Source organism: Gavia stellata, chromosome 2 (assembly GCF_030936135.1).
Source record: "Gavia stellata isolate bGavSte3 chromosome 2, bGavSte3.hap2, whole genome shotgun sequence".
Lineage (NCBI taxonomy): Eukaryota > Metazoa > Chordata > Aves > Gaviiformes > Gaviidae > Gavia > Gavia stellata.
In genome coordinates this window covers 113,083,538-113,105,984 of record NC_082595.1, presented here as the reverse complement: position 1 = coordinate 113,105,984, position 22,447 = coordinate 113,083,538, and the positions used below count along the sequence as shown (strand labels likewise).

Here is a 22,447-nt window from a genome sequence, read left to right as displayed (position 1 = left end):
AGGAGCCACCGTGGCGGCACCCGACGTCCCCGGGGAGCCCCAGCCCGGCGTCCCTCGGCTCCCAGTCACACCGTGGGACCGGAGGTCTCAGGGTGGCACCGGGGTCTGCGCACCCCACACCGCGGCTTTGGGGACCTGCTCTTCCCCATGGGGTGAGAAGGTCGTCGGCCGGAGACGGGGCTGGGTGTCCCCCGGGGACGGCGGAGGGGAGCACCGGGAAGGGCACCGTTCCCCCCATCCCGACACGCACCGGAGCGGGCACCGTTCGCTGCTTGCGCTGCCGTCCCGCCCGTGAAGGGCTCCCTGCGCCCCGCCGGGCCCCGCCGTGGCACCGTGCCGCCGCCGTCGCTGCCACGAGGACGAGGGAGGAGAGCGTGTCGCGCTTCGGCAGGTCACGGCCGCGGCCGCCCCGCCGTCCTGGGCCGCTCCGGCCAAGCCGGTGCCACCCAACCTCTGCCCGCCCGTCCCGGGAGCATCGCCCCGCACCGGCACCCCGCTGCCCGCGGGACGGGACCGGCAGCACCGGCCCTGCCTGACCATCGCCAAGCCCGCAGCCGGCGGCCACCGGGGCCCGGCGGAGCCGCTGGGCCCGGGGGTCTCCCCGGCTGACGCCCAGGCGCTGGTGATGCCCGGTAACGGGCGCTGACACCCGGTGATGCCCGGTAACCGGCGCGGATGCCCGGTAACCGGCGCTGACGCCCGGTGATGCCCCGTAACGGGCCCCGACGGCCGGTAACCGGCGTTGCGCGGTGCCGGGCAGCCCCACCGGGGCCGGGACTACAGCTCCCGGCGTGCCGTGCCGTGCCGTGCCGTGCCGTGCCGTGCCGTGCCGTGCCGGGGCCCTGCGGGAGACGCAGCCGGGGCGCAGGGGCGGCCGCCGCTGAGTCAGGCCGGACCCCGCCGCCACCGGCACGGGCCTGCGGCCCCGGTGCCGTTCCCCCCCCGCGGGCGCTCCATCCCCGCGCCCCCCCACCTGTCACGGCCGCTCCGTCCCCGGGGGCCGCGGGCGGACACCCCCCCCCCCGCCCGGCCGCGGCCGCTCCATCAGCCGAGGCCCCGGCGGCCCCCCCCGGCCCGGTCCCGGGGGGCGGCGCCGGCCGGTGCCGGGATGCGGGCGATGGCGGCGGCGCGGGGCCGTCCGGTCCCTCCCCGCCCCTCCCCGCGGTGCCGGCCCGCACTCACCGCGCTCGGGCCGCGGCCGCTGCGGCCGCCGCTCCGCTCCCTCCGCACCGCGCCGGGCTCGCCGGGACCGGGCCGGGACCGCACGGGCCGCCCGCGCATGCGCCGCCGCCGCCGCCGCCGCCGCCGCCGCCGCCTCCCCTCCCCGCGGGCGGGACCGGCCCCTGCTCCGCCCCGCCCTCCGCCGCCATGGCAACCGGGCGGGGGACACGCCCCCTCCCGGCGCCCTGGCAACGCCGGCCGCGGCCCCGCCTCCCCCACAGCGCCCCCTGGGGGCGGGCGGCGGCGGCCTCCGCACCGCCGGGAGCCCGGGACCCCCCCGGGACCCCCCCGGGACCGCCCCCCGGAGCCCCCGAGCCCGAGAGTCCCCTGCGACGTTCGGGACCCTCCCTGTAGCCCGGGGGCCCGCTGAGCCCCCCGGACCCCCGTGACACCCCTAAGAGACCCCCGCGGCTCCCAGGACCCCCCCGGGACCCCCCGGGACCCCTGAGATGATGGGACCGGTGCAGCGTCCCCCCCTCCCCGGACCCTGCGCGTCCCCCTCTTCCCCACACCCCTCGCACCCCCCCTGCGCCCCATCCCTGTCCTACAGCCCCCCAAAATCCCACCGCCGCCCCATCCCCGCCTTGCAGCCCCCCTGCACCCATGGGTGCGTTCCTGCAACCGAGCGGCACACGCGGCCACACGCGTGTGCCCTCGCCCTCCCGCTGCGGAGGTGCGTGACCGGCATGGCCGCCTGCGGCGGTGCTGCCGGGGTGCCCTGGGCCGGCTCCGTGTCCCCATGCGTCCCCACGTCCCCGCGGCATGGCCGTGGACGCTCCCAGCATCCTCCTGGGTCCCGCTCGCCCCCGGTGCCGCAGCCGTGGGGACACGGCCCGGTGGCCGCAGGCCGGATCCGGTGCCGCCGTGGCGGCCCGCGTGCCAGCGGCTCAGCCCCGGGGCATCCCACAGGGATTGGGGCTGAGCCGACACGTCTGTGCCCGCACACGTGTGCCCTCGCACACGCGTGTCCGCGCACCTGCCCCCCAGCACCCAGCCGCGCTCGGGGGGGGGTGTGAGCCCCCCGCCCTGGGAGCCCTGCCCCGGCCGGGGACACCCTCCCGAGGGGCAGCGCGGTGGGGGGCTGACGGCCGGCCGGACCCCCCCCCAGCCCGGACCCCCCGCCATCCCCCCCCAAGCAGGCGTCGAGGCCGAGCGCTGTGAGAACGGTCTTTAATGAGCAAACAGAAACGTACCGCGGGTTCCTAAAACGGCCAATATGCAACTACCCGGGGGCGGGCAGGGCCCCCGCGCCGGGCTGCGCCCCCCCGGCCCCCCCACACCTACAGGGACCACCTAGGGGACAAGTGCACAAGGAACAACTCATCACATCTGACACGACCCCGGGGGACGGCGGGGGGGGAGCGAGGGGCGCCCGCCGCGTAGCACCAGTGCGTGGCTGGGGGGCGGGGGGACGGGGACCCCGCTCTGCCGGGGCCACGCGCACCCGGACCCGCACCCCACCGGCTCCCGCCGCGGGCGCAGGAGCATCGCCGTCAGCCCTCGCGGCGGGGCAGGGGCGAGGGGTGCTCCCGGCGGGGCGTGAAAGAGGCGGCCGCCGTCGCGCGGGCGCATGCACGGGTGCAGACACCTGCGAGGGGTTCGCGGCTGCACGCGCGTGTGCGGCGAACGTCTCGCTGGGACCACGCGCGGCGCAACGTGTGCCTGCCGGCACCGTGCATGGAGGGGTGTGCGCCGGCGTGCACGCGCGTGCCGTGGGCACCTCGCTGAGACCACGCGGGGTGCGACGCATGCGTGTGCGCACACGCGGGGCGGTGAGGAGCCTGCCGGCACTTCGCACGGAGAGATGCACGCCTGCGTGCCGGCGGGCGGCTGCCGTCGCCGCGCTCGTGTGTGCGACACCGCTCGCCGCCGGGGCGTGGGAAGGGCTGACGCGTCCCGTGTGGGGCCGGGGCGGGAGAGGAGGGGGGGCGGGAGGGGGAGCAGGGGTGGGGGGCAGCCCGGGGGTGGGAAGGGCGGAGGGGGTGGGGGTCCCTGCTTCTCCCCTAACGCTAGTGACACAAACCACTTCGGAGTATTTCCACGTGATGCACAAACAAGTCAAAAATTCACTGATCCAAACCCAACGTGCAAACAGAAAAGGGGGGGGCAGGCCCACCCGCTGCCCCCGTCCCCTCCCGCCGGCCAGGCCGCGGCCCCCCGGCCCCCGCGCACGGCTGCCGGCTGACGCCGCCGGCACGGCCCCGCGGGCGAGCCGGGGGCCAGGCAGGGCCCCCCCGCTGCGAGGGGAGCCCCGCCGGAGCCGGGGTCCCGGGGGGGACGGCGTGGGGCCGGCGCCTGGTCCTCAGTTGGGGGACAGGTCCCCGGCTCTACCAAATGCCGCTCGACCGGCCTCCGGGGGGAGCGAGAATCCGGGCCGAAGCTCGCTTTGGAACGTGGTCATCGATCTGAGAACCTGCCGGACAGAGGGACGGACAGGCGTCAGGGCCACCGGCGCTGGGGCGAGAGCCCGACGGCCACCCCGGCACCCCCAGCCCTCCGCCGGCACCCTGGGGACAGCGGGTGCTCCGTGTCCCCCCGGCTCCCCCACAGTCCCGTTGCCACTGCGGCTGTGCCACACGCGCGCCGGAGCGCCGGTGCCTCGTGCAGCACCGGCTGCGCTGGGACTGACGCTCGCAACCCCCCAGGCCCCAGCGTCCCACGCCGGGGGTCAGAGTGGCCGTGGCCCCGCCGGGAGCACCGAGCGGGGTGCCGGCAGGGAGCATCGCCCGAGGCTGCCAACCCCGGCACGGCCAGCACTGAGCCACGGCGCGCACAGGCAGCACGGAGCATCGTGGCTGAGGGAGCAGGATGCGACCGGCCCCACTCCCGCCCGAGCACACCACGCGCCTCCGTCCTGTCTGGCACAGGGCAGCGCCGTGGCAGCTGCGGGAAGCGACGGCGCGTGCCCACCGAAGCCGTGGGGATGCTCCCCATCCCTCCGGTCCCACTCCCGGGGACAAAGGCTCTCGCCGGGGCCAAACACAACGCATGCGCCGGTTCAGTCCTGCCCGCCCCGGCCCCACGGCCGCCCCCTGCCCGGCACGGACCCCCACCAGGCGCAGCCACGCGACGGACGGTGCATGGAGGGACGGGCGAGGGCCGGCGGGGCTGTGGGGCTGGGGAAGGGGTCGGCTCCCTAATCTGCTGCGGGAGCACCGGGGCAGTGCGGCCGCCTGCCCGGGAGAAGGGGGGGGCACCCTGGGGTGGTGAGCGCCCGGCCGGTGCCGGAGAGCTGCCGGGTACGGGGCTGCCGGCGAGCCCCAGGCGGGGCTGCATGCGGGGCGGGGGCTGCCGGGACCCTCGCTGCGGCCCCGCTCTTACCGGACAGGCTGAAGCTGGACTCGTGGAGGTCCCTCATGCCCCCGTGTCGCGTGGCGGGCCGGGTGGGCGTATCGGCCAGGGGTGTCCCCGTCTCTTTTTTCCCGGCATGCACAACCACGGCCACGTCCCCCAGGTACGGGGTGCGATCCACACCCCGCAGCTTTAAACTCTGCCGAAGGGAAAGAAAAGCAGAGAGAGCATCAGCCCGGGCGGCACCGCGCCGCGGCGGGCGGGGGGCTGCGGCCGGGGCCTGGGGGGAGCGCGGGGGTGCCCTGCGGTGCGAGCGGGGTTAGGGGTGCCACTGCCTTACAGCGGGATGTGGATCAGCAGGGTGCGGGGGGGAAGGAAGGGGGCCAGGGCATGCTGCGGCTGGGGAGGGGGCTGCGGTGTGGGGAGGGGGACAGCCGGGGAGGAGAGGCACCGAGCGGGATGCTGGCCCGGCTGCGGGGCTCCCGGTGCAGGAGGTGCCGGGGCAGAGCGAGGCGGGTGACCCCGGCGGCGCAGCCCCTCGCCCCCGTCCCCTGGGTGATGCCAAGCGACCCCCCCGCAGCGAGGCGCAGGCGAGCGCTCAGAGCAGCCAGAGCAGGCAGGCGATGCCCCGTGCAGACGCAGCGGCAGGACCCTGTCCCGCAGCCCCCCGGCCGCACACGGCTCCAGCCGGGCATCCCGGCGCTGGGCAGCGGCTCCCAGCTCCCCGGGACGGTGCCGGGGCCCCCCGTCCGGCCCCTTCCCTCGCAGCATCGGCACCATGTCGAGCCCCCCAGCGCATCCCCCACGGCCGGGCAGGGGCTGGCGAAAGGCGCGGAGGGCACGGAGGGGTCCCCGGTGCCAGGGTCTGCCAGAGCTCCTGGGTGCCGTGCCGGGACAGCCCTGGGGACCCGCGAGGGCAGAGGGGGACGGCGGGGTGGTGGCCGTGCCCCTCGCCACAGCGGGTCAGCAATGGGGTGCCGGGCCAGCGCCGCAGGACGGTGGCACCGGGGGGGGGGCAGAGAGGAGGAGAGGGGCTTCTGCAGCCCCACATGGGCGAGAGCTGCCCTGCGGCCCAGGGGGGCACATGCCCCGGGGTCCCCTCCTGTCCCAGCCACGCGTCCCGGCCCCGGCGCACGTGGGGTCACCGTCAGCTGTGAGGCCGCCTCGGGGGGCTGCAGAGGGGGGACCCGGCCAAGGGCAGGGAGCCCGGGACGGCGGGACGCAGGGGGCCCCGACGCTTGGCACGCGCTCGCACACGTGTCAGGACGACTGCCAGCCACAGCAGTGCGACCGTCCCCAAACCCTCCGCACCGCCGGCAACCGGGTAAGGGCCCAGGGAAGGGCAGGAGCTGGGGGGGTCCTCCATCGTGTGCCCACCCGCAGGGACCCCACCACCGGCGCTTGCCCCCGGCCAGGCGCTGCTGCTGCCATCCTCCCCCGTCCCCGGCACGAGGCACGCTGCGCTCCCGCCGCGCGATGCTCCAGGGTGGTACCGACCGCGGCACGGTGTGGCACCGGGGCAGCATGGCACTAGGCGGCACAGATCTGTCCTCCCAGCACCGGCAGCTTTGACCCACACTGCTGGCACCACCGCGGCCACTGTCTCCCTTGCCCCCTCCAGCAGCCGGGAGCCAGACACGGCGCAGCCCTGGCCCACACCGCGGCACAGCACCGGCGCGGCGCCCGCCACCCCCGTACCTTCTCCCGCTGCACCAGCTTCTTGTAGACGGAGTCTGGGAAGGAGCGGAGTGGGCAGAACTTGCCGGTGCCCTCGGCGCACATGAAGACACCGTTCTCGTAGACCACGCGCCCGCGGCTGATGGTGACCAGGGGCACCCCGTGGCACCGCATGTTCTCGTACAGGTTGATGTCCCCCCCCTGCACCTGGGTGCTGGCCGAGATGGTCCTGGGTGGGGGGACGGGGCGGTGAGCGGGCACCCAGCGGCACGGGAAGCCCCCTCCCTTGCCCCCCTCCGGCTGCACCTACTTGGTGGCTTCGGGGTCCCAGACCACGACGTCGGCATCAGCCCCGGGGATGATCCGTCCCTTGCGGGGGTACAGGTTGTGGATCTTGGCGGCGTTGGAGCTGGTCACGGCCACGAAGCGGTTCTCATCCATCTTGCCCCCGACCTGCCGCCGGAGCCGGGGGTCGAGGATGTGCCGGGCTGCATCCCGCCCCAGCCCCACAGCGCTGCCCAGCTGCCTGCACCCCGTCCCTCGCGCCCTGTGCTGCCCCCCCAAACCCCCCCAACACCGCGGGGGTGCTGCTGGGGCTGTGCCCCTTGCTGGCACCCACCGGGTTGCACCGGGAAGCACCTCGCCCGCCCCCATGCCGAAGGGCAAACCCCCTCACGGGACGTCCCGTGGGACCCGGGGAAAGCGCCCTCCCGCCCCAAAGCTGGGGCCAGCTCTCCCGGGGGTGCCTGTGGGCAGGGGAGGGGTGCGGGACCCCGTACCACGCCTCGCTCCCAGATGATGTTCATGCGGTCCTGCACGCCGCTGACGCCGTGGGGGATCTTGGTGAAGTCCTCCTTGCCCATGGCTTTCTGCTTGGTGCTGAAGGGCCGGTGGTCGGAGGCCACGATGTTCAGCGTGTCGCTGCGGGAGGACGGGGCAGCGCTGCTGATGGCACGGCCGGGGCGGCTCGGCCACAGGGACGGGTGCCTGGGGACCTCAGCGCCCATGCAGTGGGGTGCCCAGGGAGCTCAGCACCCAGGGAGCAGGGTGCCTGGGGAGCGGGGCATCCACGCAGCGGGGTGCCCGAGGAGCTCAGTGCCTCGAGAGCGGGGTGCCCGGGGAGCAGAGTGCCCAGGGAATGGGGCATCCATGCAGTGGGGAGCTCGGGGAGCTCGGCGCTTGGGGAGCTCGGTGCCTGGGGAGTGGGACACCCACACAGTGGGGTACCCGGGGAGCTCAGCGCCCGGGGAGCTCAGCGCCAAGAGGGACAGTGTGTCCAGGGAACGGAGCACCCATGCAGTGAGGTGCCCAGGGAGCTCGGCACCTAGGGAGCAGGGGTGCCCAGGGAGTGGGGCACCTGTGCAGTGGGGTGCCTGGGGAGTGGGGCACCCAGCATCCCAGGTGCTCAGCGAGTGCTCGGAAAGCGCAGCACCCACAGAGCGAGGCCCCGAGGGAGCACAGTGTCTGGGAAGTGAGGCGCCCAGAGAGCCCGGTGCTCAAGAAGTGAGGTGCAGGGGACTTGGGGTGCCTGGGGGCTAGCCCAAGGAGGGGGGTGCCCAAAGGATGGGGTGTCTGGAGAGCACAGCACCAGGGGAGCAGGGTGCCTGGGGAGCAGGGTGCCAGGAACGCCTGGTGCTGGGGTGACAGGGCGGCCGGATGGCGTGGCACCCGGGAGCAGGACGCCTGGGCATGCCGGACACCAGGGATGCCGAGAGAGAACCGGCAAGCGTGGCAGCTGGGAAGGGGGTGCCCGGCCCGCAGGGAGGGGTGCCCAGGGCGCGGGGTGCCTGGGGTGCCTCACTTGGCGAGCAGGCTCATGAGGTAGGCAGAGGTGTTGGTGTCCAGGCGCAGCGGCGGCACGGTGACGTAGGCGGCGGCGTGGAACCAGTCCTGGTGGTAGTAGTGCAGCCCGGTGAGTGTGGCATGCGCCGTGGTCGTCTCCGCGTACACCACCTTCCCTGCCGGGGCAGAGGCACACGCGTGGGGCTGGGGGCAGCGGGGTGGGTGTGCAAGGGAGGGGTGTGCACGGGCAAGTGTGCAAGGGGCATGCGTGTGCCTCCGTCTGGGCATGAGCCCCGTGTCCACACGTGTGCCCCTGTGTGCATGTGTGCTCACGCCTGTGTCCCGTGTCTGTGCGAACAGAGATGCGGGTGCCCGGTGGCTGTGGGCCCACCTGTGTCACGCATGTCCGAGGGCACGTCCCCACATGCACACACGTGCTCCTGTGCCCGTGTGTCTGTTCCTGCCTGCATCCCTGTCCACGCAAGAGCCCACGTGTCTCTGCACGTCCACAGCCCCGTGCCTCCCATGCCGTGCACGTCCACGCCTCTGCACGTGACACGGCCCTGCACGCACCCGTGTCCGTGTCCCTTCAAGCCCATGACCTTCCCCGGCGCCCACATTCACCCTGCGTATGGCCCGTGTCTGCGGGTGTGTCCGTGTCCACGCGTGTGCCCCTGTCCACGCGTGTTGTGTCGGTGCGTGCCCCGTCCCTCTCCGTCCCCCATGTCTGCGGCCCCGCACGGGCTCACGCCTGCGTGTACACACCCCTCCGCGTGTGCCCCGGCGCCTCTGCCCATGTCCCTGCGTGTCCCCGTGTCCCTTCGTGCCCCCGTGTCCCTGCGTGTGCCCACGCGTGTAGGAGCCTCCCGTGCAGAGACAGTCCGCACCGCAGGGGGCGGAGCTACGGAGTAAGGGGGCGGAGCTACGGAGTAAGGGGGCGGAGCCGGGGTACCAAGAGCAGGGGCGGCGCTAGAGGCAGGGGCGGAGCTAAGGGCTATTCTACTGTAGGGGGCGGAGCTACAAGGCAGGAGAGCCAGGGGCTCCCGCTGCAGAGGGCGTGGCCAGCGGACAGGGGCGTGGCCAGCGGAAGGGTGGGCGGGGCCAGCGGAAGGGTGGGCGGGGCCAGCGGAAGGGTGGGCGGGGCCAGAGGGCTCCCACCACATGGCCACGATCCTGGGGTGGGGGGAGATGGAGGCTTTGCCCCAGTGGGGCCAGACCCCCCCCCTGCCCCACACCGAGTCCGGGCCCCACGGGGGTCCACGTCCCAGCCCGGGGCGGGGGGCCACGTCCTGCCCCGGGTCGGGGGGCCCACCCGAGCCCCCTACCTTGCATCTTGGCAGCGGCGACGACGTCCCCTGCGGACATGCTGGAGACGTTCACCAGATAGACGGGGCAGTGGGTCTGCGGAGAGGGGGTCAGTGTCACCGTCCCCGCAGCGCCCCGGCTCCACAGGGGGGTCCCCGCGCCCCTACCGGGGCGCGGGGACCCCCCCGTGGAACCGGGGCGCCCAGCCCCAGATGCAGCAAGGGGGGATGCCCAGCGCGGTCCGGCACGGCCATGTGCCGCACGCCCAGCTTGCTCGGGGGGACCCTGGCACGGACCCTCAGCCGCTCGGCTCAGGACCACTCACCCTGTTGGCAATGGTGATGACGCGGTGCGTGGCCTCGGCTTCCAGCTGCGGAGAGAGCGGGCAGTGAGACGCGTGGCATGGCACGGCAAAACGCCCCGGCCGGGGCACAGTGCGGGGTGAGGCCCGGTGGCACCCATGGGTGGGTGGGTGGTGCAAGGATGGGCGTGCAGATGGGTGCATGGATGGCACAGATTGGTGCACAGGTGGGTGCCCCGGAGCATCCCGGCCGCATCCCGGGCCACCGCCTGTGCGGTGACGCGGGGACGCCAGCAGTCACCTACCTCTTCAGGCCGGCTGATCTCAATGCCCTCTGGCCCCGTGATGCCCAGGTCCAGCGCTTCTTTCGCTCCCTGGGGAATGGGAGGGGGTCTGTCAGGGTGGGGGTGACACAGGGAAGGGGGGGGCTCTGCCTGCCCCGATGCATGTGCATGATGCCCATCGCTGCCGGGCACCCCCCGTCCCCAGCGCTCACCTCGGCCACCAGCTCGCCGTTCTCGGCGTGGACCCGGGCGATGGCCCCGATGTCGCGGCAGGCCCGGAAGACCTGGTAGAGCTCGCTGTCCCGCAGCATGTACAGGTCCTTGTAGGTCATGAACATCTGGAAGGAGTTCACCCCCTTCTCCCGCACCAGCGTCTCCATCTCCGCCTTCACCTGTGCCAGGACAGGGGGTCAGCGCGGTGTGGGGGGACACGGCAGCTCCGGGGTGTGCAGGCAGCCAGGGGACCCGCTCCTCCCCTCCCGCGTCGGGGCAGGCGTGGGGCAAGGTGTCCCCTACCATGGGGCAGGGACTGACACTCCCCCCCAGAGCTGTGAGATACAGGATTTGTGCGTGCTCCCCAGGGTGATCTGGGGAGCGACAGATGCTGGGGGGGAGCAGGGGGGATTTTGCTCGCCGTGCCGTGATCTGGCCCCGGGCTGGCCGGATCCCTGGTGTGCCGGTGCTGGGATGTACCCCAGGGGGTACCCGCTCCATCCCCATCCATCCCCTGCTCTGCCTGGGGAGGGTCTGGCCGGGGCACGGGGTACACAGGGGCCGGGGTCTCCCTGCAGCGCGGCCGGGAGCAGTCCGGCTCCAGCCCGGCCTGATCCTGCTCTGGCAGCTTTGGCGGGGATTGCAGGGGCTGAGCGTGCCGTGGGGTGGGGTCCGGGCGCCGAGCGGGGCCAGACCCCATGGGGGTTGTGCCGCAGGAGGGGGTCCCCCCAGGCTGTGACCACCGTGCCCGGGTGCCGCGGTCCCCTCCGTGGAGCGGCAGCACCTTCCCCGTCCCGGCAAGGGGCTCAGCCCCGCGGGGACCCCCTGCCCCACTGAGCCCGGATCAAGGCAGCTCAAAAGGCAGCCTGGGGGCTCAGCCCAGCCCACCCCAGCAAGCAGCTAATGGGATCAGCGGGGCCGGGAATTAGCCCTGGCCACAGCAGCTGCTCCCGGGCACTCGCTGTGCCGGGGGCCGGAGCCACGCTGTGCCGGTGTGGCCGGACTCACCTTGGGCGCCCACCAAGTGATGCCCATGTGCAGGGCGTAGTCGCAGCAGACCTTGGGGTCGGCCAGGCTGCGGCACTTCTCGTAGGCGTCCAGCAGCGAGGTCTCCTTGTCGGGCAGGACGTGGCCGATGATCATCGTCGTCCCTCCCACCAGGGCTGCCTGCGGGTGACAGGGACAGCGGCGGTGGGGGACAGGACTTGCCCCACCGGGGAACGGCCCCCCGGGGCCCGTGGTGCTGCGGCACTAATCCTGCTACAAGCAGGGCTGATCCCCAGGCAGCTGGGCTGGGACAGCCACATGCGGGGCACGGCGTTGCCCACAGGCAGGTGGGGGCCCTGGGCTGCGCCCTGCTGCAGGCAGGGATCCCCCTGCATCACCCTGGGGTGCAACCACCCTCCGCAGCACCCTGGCCCTGCCCGCGGCTGCCTGGTTGCAGCAGCACATCTGGGCACACAACACATCTGGAGGGCCCCATCCTGCCACCTGCCGGGGCACTGACGGTCCCCCCCCAGCACCAACCGCTGGATTTGGGGTGCCGGGGGGATGCCCTGCCTGGGTTGCCCGCAGGCCTGGGCACTGCAGCCCCCTGAGCCCCCCCCAGGCGCACCCCCGGCACGGAGCCCGATCCAGGACGGGGCTGCCCAGCCCAGCCCTGGCAGCACAGGGGCCGCGGGGAGAGCCCCCCCGCTGCGGCAGGCGTGGGCAGCAGGGCGGGTGCCGTCGCACCCGGCGGCGTCCCCGGCTCACCCGACCCGGGTAATCCCCAAAGCTCCTTTACCAATTGGCCCTCGCTGGCTGGCGCGGGCCGGTGGCGCCGGCACGGTGCTACGAGGCAGCCTGCCGGGATGGGGACGGGGAGCAGGCGTGGCACGGGGTGCCCGCAGTCGCCGCACCAGCCCCCTGCCCTCCGGCACATCGCCGTGCCCCTCCGGGTCCCTCACTGTGCCACGGCACGGGGTCTGCCCCGTCCCCCCCAGCCCCTTGGCTGCAGCCATGGCAGAGCTGAGCCCCCCGCCGAGGGATGCTGGGCACCCCAGGGCCAGGCACAGCCAGCGCCGGCCCAGCACAATGGCTGCTCTGTGTGGGGCGCTGGAGACGTCCGGCCCCGGCACTGCCCAGGACAAGCCTGCGCCGGGGCCCCTCGACACCCCCAGGCAGCGGCACCCGGTGCACGGCACCGCCGGCCCACGGCAGAGCCCTGCAGCACAGGGAGGGCCCCGAGCCGGGCTGGCACCGTGCAGCGTCCCCATGGCAGCCCCGCTGCCATAGGTGCCTTCCGCCGCTTGCCATGCCCTGGTCCGGAGCCAGGCGAGCATCCCCACCCCGGCAGCGTCTGCGGGGCACCGAGGGGTCCCGGCGCGGGAGAGAGCGCCTTTGCTGCGGGCAGGGGGGCTGCACTCCGTGGGGACCGTGCCTGCCGGTGTGCCCACCCCTCTGCTCGCCCTCCCGGGGCTGGCAGTGACCGTGGCCGGGCAGGGGAGCCAGGCTCCCGGGGCGGTGGGCTCATCCCCTGGAAAGCGGCATCCTTCACTCATTGCCCCGTGCCCGCAGCACCGGCTTGCGGGGGGCACAGCCAGCGGCACGTGGGGAGCTGTGGGAGCAGAGGGGCCCCATGCCAGCGCAGGGTGCTGCGGCCCCAGCGAGGGAGGGGGATGCTCACAGCAAGGGGACCTGATGGATGGGGACGTGGGCACCGGCGGTGCCATGCCAGTCTGCCGGGGAGCCGATGCAGCTGGCTGCCCGCAGCGCCGGGGCGGTCCCCGCCGGTGGGGCCCGGCCACCGAACGCTCTCGCCTGCCTGGCATCCCCCTCGGCCACGGACGCTCCACGCCGACCCCCTGCAGCACCCGACAGCACCCCGGGGACCAGGGAGCCCTCCCCGCGCTGGGAGCAAACCCACCCGCCGGGTGCTCGGGCAGAGCGTGCAGGCAGCACGCCCGGGGGGTGCGGGGGGGGCCACGGCCGGGCAGTACCTTGGTGCCGTGGTAGAAGTCATCCACGCAGGTGGCATTCATGAAGGTCTGGTGGAAGTGGGTGCTGGTGTCGATGCCGCCGGGGATGACGAGCTTGCCGGTGGCGTCGATGACCTTGGCCCCGCCGGGGATCATCAGCTCGCGGCCCACTTGCTGGATGATGCCGTTCTCAATGTAGACGTCCGCCTCCAGCGTGCAGTCGTCGTTCACCACCTTCCCCCCCTTGATGAGGATCCGCATGGTGGCCGCGTTGGCAAGCATGGCGCTGCAAGGGCAGGCGTCAGCCCCGGGGTGGCTGCCGGGTGCCCCCGTCCCGCGCAGCCCGCCGGGGCCGGGGGGGGCTCACCCCCATTGCCCGCCCCTGGGGGTCCCGGGCTGGCACGGTGCTGCAGCCGCGGGGGCTAGTCCCCCTTCTCGGCACGGGGATCCGGTGCGGGCAGGCAGGGCTCCGGGCAGCCCGGCGGCTGCGCATCCGCCATGCCCGTCCCCGCCCTGGGCCATGTCAACACTGGATTATCCCGGGAAATCCGCGGAGAGGGGGGGCCCCGGGTGCCGAGTCAGGGGCTGCCGCCCTGCCGAGCCCTCCTGCTCTGGCGAGGTGAGCCTGCACCCCGGCCAGCGCTCCCAGCACCCGGGGTTGGCCACGGAGCGGGGCTGCCGGACCCCCACCCCTTCCAGCCCCACGTGCTGTCCCCCCTCGCGGGCAGGGACCTCGGGGTGAGGGGGCCAAGCCCCGGCTGCTGGTGCCGCACGTGCCGAGGGGGCATTTCTCCCTGGGGCTGGTGCCGCACGTGCCGAGGGGGCATTTCTCCCTGGGGCGTGAGCACCCACGCTTGGGGCAGGCTGTCCGCCCTGCCCCGGCGGCACAGTAGGGTGGCCAGGGCCGGCGTGGAGAGCGCCGGGGCTGGCACCGCTTGCCAGGGCCTCTGCCCCACAGCCCGCACCGTGCCAGCTCTGCCGGAGCCCCCCGCGCTGCCCCAGCGCCGCCTTCGCCCCCCCCGGCAGCGAGGGGCATCCCCAGACGTGATCTGTAATTCATCTGGTAGATGAAGGTCAAACGCTATCGACCCGCCTGAGCAGGGACGGCACGCGACGGCTGCGCGGGCACCCCGGAACACGTCCTGCCCTGGGGGCACGAGGTGGGCTGGGGTCCGGCTGCCGTGGGGCAAGCAGCACCCACCCCAGTGCCCCCAGGCCCCTGGACAGGGATGGGGCACGCTGTCCCTGCTGCGACGCTGGGGCCGGCACCGGGCTATGGGGCAGAGGACGCTGCTGGCGGGGGGGCACGGACCCTCGTGGCAAGGGGCTGGCCCAGTGCCCCCACCGCCCTGCCGCTACTCCGTGTGGGTGCTGGGGCCGGGGCACCGCTCCAAAGAGACCGTCCTGAGCGTGTGCCAGCGATTCCCAGCCGCCCAGCGAAACGCCGGCTCGGCAGCAAATGGCTTCCCCGGGCGCTGGACCTGGCGGAGAGCCGCGGTGGCCGGTGGGGCTCAGCGGGGCCCTGCCAGCAGCTGAGCATTCCCGGCGCTGCGGGCAGGAGCAGCTGCCCGGGGAGGGCGAGCGGCTGTGCCCACCGCAGGGCCACAACCGCGCTGGGGCTGGGGGGCACCGGGAGCCCTTCCCGGGATGGCTCCTGCCCCCAGGCTCCGCCATGGCAGTGCCAGCCCTACTGTGGGCAAGCCCGCTGCCAGTCCGTGCCTCGTCCTGCTGCTCTCACCCCGGCACGGGACCGCAGCGAGCACCTGCCGGGGTCCCGCCGGCAGCCCCCCTGCCACGGGGAACGCTCCTGGGAAAGGCGGCTCCCTCCCTGCCAGGAATGCCGCCGCCGTGCACAGCTGCGCCGGCTGCCGAGGGGCGGCAGAGGAAAACGGGTCCCAGAGGGGCCAAGGTGGGACAGCAGCGACCTTGCTGCAGGCAGCAGCTCTTCATGCAGCATGCCGGGCCACCGCGGCACACCGGGCACCGGCACCCCAGCCCGGCTGGTGCCGGGGTAGCCGCTACCTGTTCCTGCCCCACCCCGGCCCCAGGCTCTGCCTCAGGCACCCCAGGAAGCTGCTGCCCCATGCAAGGGCTGTGCTGGGGGGCACCCAGACCCCCGGCGGCACTGCCGGCCCCAGAGGGACAAGGGGGACGAGGGGGACAGCCCCAGCCGGAGACCCGCAGAGCCCCCGCGCCAGCAGCAGCCGGGACGGGGCGAGATGTCGGGGCAGAGACCGACCTTGGTGGGGTGAGGGACCACGGAAGACGCGGTGGTGCCCGCTGCCCCCCCAAACCCTCCCCGGCCCCCAGGGCAGGGGTGGGCCAGGCAGGACGGTGCTCGCACAGTGCAGGAATGGGGGTGTGGGAGGAAAGTGGTGCATGGCACCCCGAGATGAAAGCGGGTTGCTGTGACAGACAGATCTGGAGCGCGGCGGCGCGCGGGGAGGCAGCCTGTGCCGGCTCCCAGCGGTGCCGCAGCACCCCACAGCCGTACGGCACGGGCAGGGCCCTCCGGCACAGGTGGGATGGGGGGAGAGGGCATCCGCTGTGCCCCCACGGTGCCAGATGGGGACGGGACCTGACCCACCCCAGGGTCTGGCACAGCCCGGCTTGCCCTGGGGCTGTGCGGGCAGGACCGCGCTGCCGGACACGGCCCAGCTGCCGGCTGGATCCGGGAGGTCCGGCGCGGGTGGGCTCGCGGGCCCCAGCCCCACGGGGGAGGTGGGGGAGAGGGTGGCTGCCATGGGTGTGCTGGAAGCGGGGGAGTGTGGCAGAGCGTGGCAGAGCGTGGCGGGCTGGCAAGGCACCGGCTGTGGAGACGGAGCATCTCCTGAGGACACAGGCGAGGGCGAGCGTGGCGTGGGCTGGACACGATGGACAGACAAGGGCTGGCAGCTCCACACGCTGCCTGTGGCCTTGGCCACCACGGAGCCACCCACGCCACTGCCACCGCGCTCCTCCCCACTCCACTGTGCCGGGCCCCCTTCCTGCCCCCTCCTCGGGGACCTGGCCGGCCACCCGCTGCACCCAGCCCTGGGAGAGCCCTGCCGCCCCGGCACCGCACCCCCAGGACCAGGCTTCGCCGCCCCCCGCCTCCTGTGCCGCCAGCTCCAGCTGTCACACCGGTCCCCGTGCCCAGCCCAGGCTGCCCACCGCGGAACGCTTGGCACGCCAGTCCCCCCCAGCTCACACCCGGTCCCCCCCAGCTCATGCCGAGCATTCCCAGGGACTCTGTCCCTCTGTCCCCCAGCCCGTGCTGTGGTGCCAGCGCGGCACAGCCCTCCCCAGGAGCGCTAAGGCTCTTGCCCGTGCCCCGGCGAGCCGCTGCGGCACGGTGGCACAGCCGGAATCGGGCGGCGGCGGCTGCTCGATGAGGCGGCAGGCAGGAGGGTTCTGCAAGACAACAGGTTCCCCGGGCAGGGCAGAAACACGGCGTCAGCACTGGGGGGGCCACGAGCATCCTCGGGGAACCGCCGCAACCGGCACCCCCACACCGCAGGCCCCTGCCTCGGCTGGACACTGCCGGCAGCCTGGCCGAGCCCCGGGAGGCGGGGGGCCGCGGCGGCGCTTCCCGGCATACAAAGCAGCGCGGCCATCTCGGGGGGCTCGCAGCCCCCCCAGCGCCCACCGGCTGCTCCGCCGGCCCTGTGCCGCGGGGGCTGACGAGGCGGGGGCACGGGGACAGCTGTGACCCCGGCAGGACAAAGGGACCCCTGCCCCGGCGGGGGCTGCCGGGGGGGCACCTGTTGGGGCCGGGGCGGCTGCTGGGCCCAGCCTTTGTGCCGGGACGGTGGGGATGCGGCGCGGCCGCACACAGAGCCGCATTGTGCGGCGAGGCGAGGCGAGGGGCTGCTCCCACGCCTGGCCTGCCGCGGCCCCTCCGCCGCTCCCCGCTTTTGTCTGTGCCGGTGAGCCCCCGGCACCCACCCTGCCCAGCACCCACCCTCCTGGCCGGGGGTCCCCCGCCTGGGCCCTGGCCGGGACCCTCCTTTGTCGGGGCCGGACCCGGTGACCGTCCCCTCCTGGGCAGGATCAGCCCCACCGGTGACACCAAACCGTGACCACCGCCTGTCCCTGGCCGGTGGCGGCAGCCGGGTGGGCATCGTCCCCCGCCCCGGAGATGCCTCCTGGGGGTCTGCGGCTGCTGTGCCCCCCAGCCCTGCCCCGGCTCCCTTTCGGACACAGCCAGGCCGGAAGGCCGTGTCCCGCTCCGGTGCGGCGCGAGGGGCCTGGGCTGCCCTGCCCCGCTTTGGGGGGCCCACCGACCGCCGCCCGGGCCGGGCCGAGCTCCGGTGCCGGGGTGACCGAGCCCCCGCCCTGGGAGGGACGGGGAGACCCCAGCTGCCCCGCGGTGACCGGGGGACCCTGACCCACGGCCAAAGGGCCGGGGATGCTCCGGCAGAGCCCGCCGCCCGGGACGCCGCGGGCACCTTGGCACGGCACGGCACGGCACGGCACGGCACGGCACGGCCACGCCCGATCGCGCGTGGGGCGCGCTGCCCCCCGGCCCCGTGTCCCCGCCGCGCCCCGGGGCCGCGTCGCCGCCGGCACTGCGGCAGGAGCGGGGGGGCGGCGAGCCCGGGGGTGCCGCCAGCGCTCGGGGGGGCCCGGCCGGGGCCGCGGGGGGGGGGTCCGGGCGCAGGGCGGGGCGCAGCCCCGGAGCGGGGCCGGTCCCGGGCGCGGCGCGGGGGGGGGGGGGGCACCGGGGCGAGGGGCGGCGGCGGCGGGCACCGGTGCGCGGCTCCCGGGGGCGCGGCCCCGCCAGCCCCGGGGCGGCCCCGCAGACAAAGCCCGGTGCCGCCCAGCACAAAGGATGCTCCGAGCCGGGGCGGGGCCGCCCGGGAGCCCCCGCGGAACAATGGGCCGGGCCCGGCGGGACCCCCGCCCGCCCCGCCGCCGCCCCCCCCCCCCCGCGCCCCCGCGCACCTGCTGCTCCGCGCCCGGTCGCGACACGGCGCCGGCGGGGAACCGGGCCCGCTCGGGCGGGGCGCGCCCGCCGCCACACCCCGGCAAGGCGAGCCCCCCCCGCGCCGTCGCGACGCCATCGCCCTGTCGCGACAGGTGACCCGGCGGGCGGGGGCCACACAGGAGCTCTCCGCCCCGCGAGGCGCCCCATGCGGGGGGGGGGAACCCCCCCTCCCCGCCTGTCGCGACAGCCCCGCCTGTCGCAACACACGCACCTGTCGCGATTGTCCCACCCGTCGCGATACAGCCGCGACAAGTCAGGTCCCGCGGGTGCTGGAACGTGCGGGAACATCCCATCCCACCCCATCCCACCCCACCCCATCCCATCCCATCCCATCCCATCCCGGCCCCGCCAGTACCTCCCGCTCCCGCTCCGCTGCGCTCCCGCTCCGGCTGCGCCCGCCGCGCTCCCCGTCCGCGATCGCCTCTCACCCAAACCCGCGCGGCGGAGGCGGGGCACTGCCCGCCACCTCAGCCAATCGCGGCTCGTCTTCCCCGCTGGGGGCGGGGCCGGGACCCCAGCAGGGTGGGCTGCGCGCCGTCTGACTGACGGGCGGAGGGGGCGGGGCCGGCGCACAGGACCCCGCCCAGCGGCGGCCACCTGCCCGCGCCGTTGCCGTGGTGACGGGAGCCGGCACAAAGGCGCGCGGGGGCGGCCCCGAGTAACCCCGGCGCCCGCGACCCCCCCTGACCCCCAGGGCCCCCCCGACCCCCAGGGCCCCCCCGGCCCTCCCCAGGGCCACCCTGACCCCCAGGCCCCCCCCGGCCCCACACCAGGGGCCCCCCGGCCCTCCCCAGGGCCCCCCTGGCACCCAGGGCCCCCCCGACCCTCAGGGCACCCCCGGCCCTCCCCATGGCCCCCCCGACCCCCAGGGCCCCCCGAGCCCTCCCCAGGGCCACCCTGACCCCCAGGCCCCCCCCGGCCCCACACCAGGGCCCCCCCGGCCCCCAGGGCCCCCCCTGACCCCCAGGGCCCCCCCGACCCCCAGGGCCCCCCCGGCCCTCCCCATGGCCCCCCCGACCCCCAGGGCCCCCCGAGCCCTCCCCAGGGCCACCCTGACCCCCAGGCCCCCCCCGGCCCCACACCAGGGCCCCCCCGGCCCCCAGGGCCCCCCGGCCCTCCCCAGGGCCCCCCTGGCACCCAGGGCCCCCCCGACCCTCAGGGCCCCCCCGGCCCTCCCCATGGCCCCCCCGACCCCCAGGGCCCCCCGGCCCTCCCCAGGGCCCCCCTGGCACCCAGGGCCCCCCCGACCCTCAGGGCCCCCCCGGCCCTCCCCATGGCCCCCCCTGACCCCCAGGGACCCCCGACCCCCAGGGCCCCCCCGGCCCTCCCCAGGGCCACCCTGACCCCCAGGCCCCCCCCGGCCCCACACCAGGGGCCCCCCGGCCCTCCCCAGGGCCCCCCTGGCACCCAGGGCCCCCCCGACCCTCAGGGCACCCCCGGCCCTCCCCATGGCCCCCCCGACCCCCAGGGCCCCCCGAGCCCTCCCCAGGGCCACCCTGACCCCCAGGCCCCCCCCGGCCCCACACCAGGGCCCCCCCGGCCCCCAGGGCCCCCCGGCCCTCCCCAGGGCTCCCCTGGCACCCAGGGCCCCCCCGACCCTCAGGGCCCCCCCGGCCCTCCCCATGGCCCCCCTGGCACCCAGGGCCCCTTCATGCACCACCCCATGGCCGCCCTGACCCCCAGGACCCCCCGACCCCCCCCGGCCCCTCTCCATGGCCCCTTCAGGCACGGCCCCATGGACCCCTAGGCCCCCCCCCGCCCCACCCCAGGGCCCCCCCGATCCCCAGGGCCCCTCCGACCCCTCCCCAGGGCTCCCCTGGCACCCAGGACCCCTTCAGGCCCCTCCCCATGGCCCCCCTGACCCCCAGGGCCCCCCATGGCACCCCCAGGCACTCCCTATGCCCGCCCATGGCACCTTCCCATGGCACCCCTACGGCCCCACACCATAGCCCCTTCTGCCAACAACCCATTTCCCCCCCCATGGCACCCATGGCCCTCCCCATAGCATCACATTGCTCCCCCAAGGCCACCGATGATATTCCATAAGCCCCTCCCAGTAGAGCCCAGAACCACCCAGTAGAGCCCAATACCACCCAGTAGTGCCCAGTACCACCCAGCAGTGCCCAGCACAGCCCGGCAGATCCCGTGTCGCTGCCGGGGCTCTGCCTGCCCGGGGCTGGGCTGGGCGTTTGCCCTCGTAAGGTCCCCACTGGCCCCTTCCTCCTGCCCGGCTCGCTGCCGCCAGCTCTGCCCTCCAGCCCGTAGTGACGGTCCCCGCAGCCCCGGGCGTCACAGTCGCAGATTTGGGCTGGAAGGGACATTTCCAGGGGATCTGGTCCAGCCCCCTGCCATGAGCAGGGACATCTCCAACCAGACCAGGTTGCTCAGAGCCCCCTCCAACCTGACCTGGAATGTTTCCAGGGATGGGGCATCTACCACCTCTCTGGGCAACCTGGGCCAGGGTTTCACCACCCTCAGCGTGAACAATTTCTTCCTTCCATCTAGTCTGAATCTCCCCTCTTTTAGCTTAAAACCATTCCCCCTTGTCCTGTTGCTACAGGTCCTACCAAAAAGTCTCTCCCCATCTTTCCTACAAGCCCCTTTAAGTACTGAAAGGCCGCAGGAAGGTCTCCCCGGAGCCTTCTCTTCTCCAGGCTGAGCAACCCCATCTCTCCCAGCCTGTCCTCACAGCAGAGCTGTTCCAGCCCTCTGACCATCTCCGTGGCCTCCTCTGGACCCGCTCCAACAGGTCCATGTCTTCCCTGTGCTGGGGACCCCAGAGCTGGACGCAGTGCTCCAGGGGGGTCTCACCAGAGCGGCGTCGAGGGGCAGAATCCCCTCCCTCGACCTGCTGGCCACGCTGCTGGGGATGCAGCCCAGGATGCGGTTGGCTTTCTGGGCTGCGAGTGCTCATTGCCGGCTCACGTCCAGCTTTTCATCCACCAGTACCCCCAAGTCCTTCTCCGCAGGGCTGCTCTCCATCCCTTCACCCCCAGCCCGGACTGGTACCGGGGGTTGCCCTGACCCCGGAGCAGAACCTTGCCCTTGGCCCTGTTGAACCTCCGGAGGTTCACACGTGCCCCCCCGCAGCCTGCCCAGCTCCCAGGGGTGCCAGCCCCCCCCCCCACCTATCGACTGCCAGCGTGTCACCCCCAAACCCCGGGGAGTGCTGTCCGTCCGCCCCGAGAGCCCGGGGACCCCGGTGCCACACCCTGCAGCACCCGCTCACCGCCAGCCCCCGGCAGAGCACGGCTCCCCGAGACACCCACCGCACCCCCCGCTCGCCCGCCCGTGTCCACCCGCCAGACCCCGCGTCCCAGCGCGGGCACAGGCGCTCAGCATCCGCCGTCCGGGGATGCGGCACTTGCCTTTCTCCACCCCTCAGGGATGTCCCTCTGTCCCCGTCACCTTCTGCAGGTGACCGAGAGGGGCTCCGAAGGACCTCAGCAGCCCCTGGGCACCCCTGGGTGCAGCCCCTGGGGGGGTCAGGGTGTCTCAGGAGAACCCCAGCCTGGTTCCCCTCCATTTCGGGCAGTTTTCCTCCTCCAGCCCCGTCTCCAGGCACCCACCACCTCGGGGTCTGGCATAGGGACTGGGGGTGTCCCCAGGGGGGGTCCCCAGGAGTCCCACCACCCACCCGGCACTGCCCAGCTGGGGGAAACTGAGGCAGGAGCCGCACAGGGCAGTCTCCGGACCCAGCAGCTCATGGGGCAGAAAAGTGGGGCCCCATTTTGCTGGGGGCTCTGCACCCCCACGCCCCAGTGCTGCACGAGCAAAGCCCCCAGTGCTCTGTCCCGGAGCTGGGCTCAGCCTGTGGCTCCCCGCACCCGGGACTGGGACCCCACCGTCACCAGGACCCCACTGTCACTGGGACCCCAGCATCCACCAGGACTGCACCCTTCCTTAGATCCCACCACCCACTGGGACCCCACAACCTGCACTGGGACCCCACTGCCCACCGGGACACCACTGCCCACAGGGGACCCCGCTGGGACCCCACAACCTGCACTGGGACCCCACTGCCCACTGGGACCCCTCCATCACCTGGACCCCACTGCCCACTGGGACCCCAGCACCCACTGGGACCCCATCATCTCTGGGACCCCACCAACTGCTGGAACCCCACTGGGACCCCATCATTCCTGGGACCCCTCTTCACACCGGGACCCCTCCATCACCTGGACCCCACTGCCCACACTGGGATCCCACCACCCACCGGGACCACATCATCACTGGGACCCCACTGCCCACCAGGACCCCTCCATCACCTGGACCCCACTGCCCACTGGGACCCCAGCACCCACTGGGACCCCATCATCACTGGGACCCCACCAACTGCTGGAACCCCACTGGGACCCCATCATCGCTGGGACCCCACTGCCCACCAGGACCCCCCACCACCCACCAGGACCCCACTGCCCCCCAGGACCCCTCCATCACCTGG

The 22,447-nt window shown here is 74.5% G+C and overlaps 1 protein-coding gene across 1 annotated transcript; it reads right to left on the bottom strand.

Moving 5' to 3' along the window:
* Window positions 1-3,548: 3,548 nt before the first annotated feature.
* On the bottom strand, window positions 3,549-17,986 carry DPYSL5 (dihydropyrimidinase like 5). The gene is made up of 13 exons (XM_059828977.1): window positions 17,961-17,986; window positions 13,056-13,320; window positions 11,083-11,241; window positions 10,074-10,253; window positions 9,883-9,951; window positions 9,602-9,646; window positions 9,297-9,372; window positions 7,991-8,147; window positions 6,969-7,110; window positions 6,500-6,642; window positions 6,211-6,418; window positions 4,543-4,711; window positions 3,549-3,634 (listed from the first exon to the last, which is right to left on the bottom strand). Exons 2-13 carry the CDS (start codon window positions 13,314-13,316, stop codon window positions 3,549-3,551), a joined length of 1,695 nt encoding a protein of 564 aa, XP_059684960.1. The 5' UTR covers window positions 13,317-13,320; window positions 17,961-17,986.
* Between the last annotated feature and the right edge of the window lie 4,461 nt (window positions 17,987-22,447).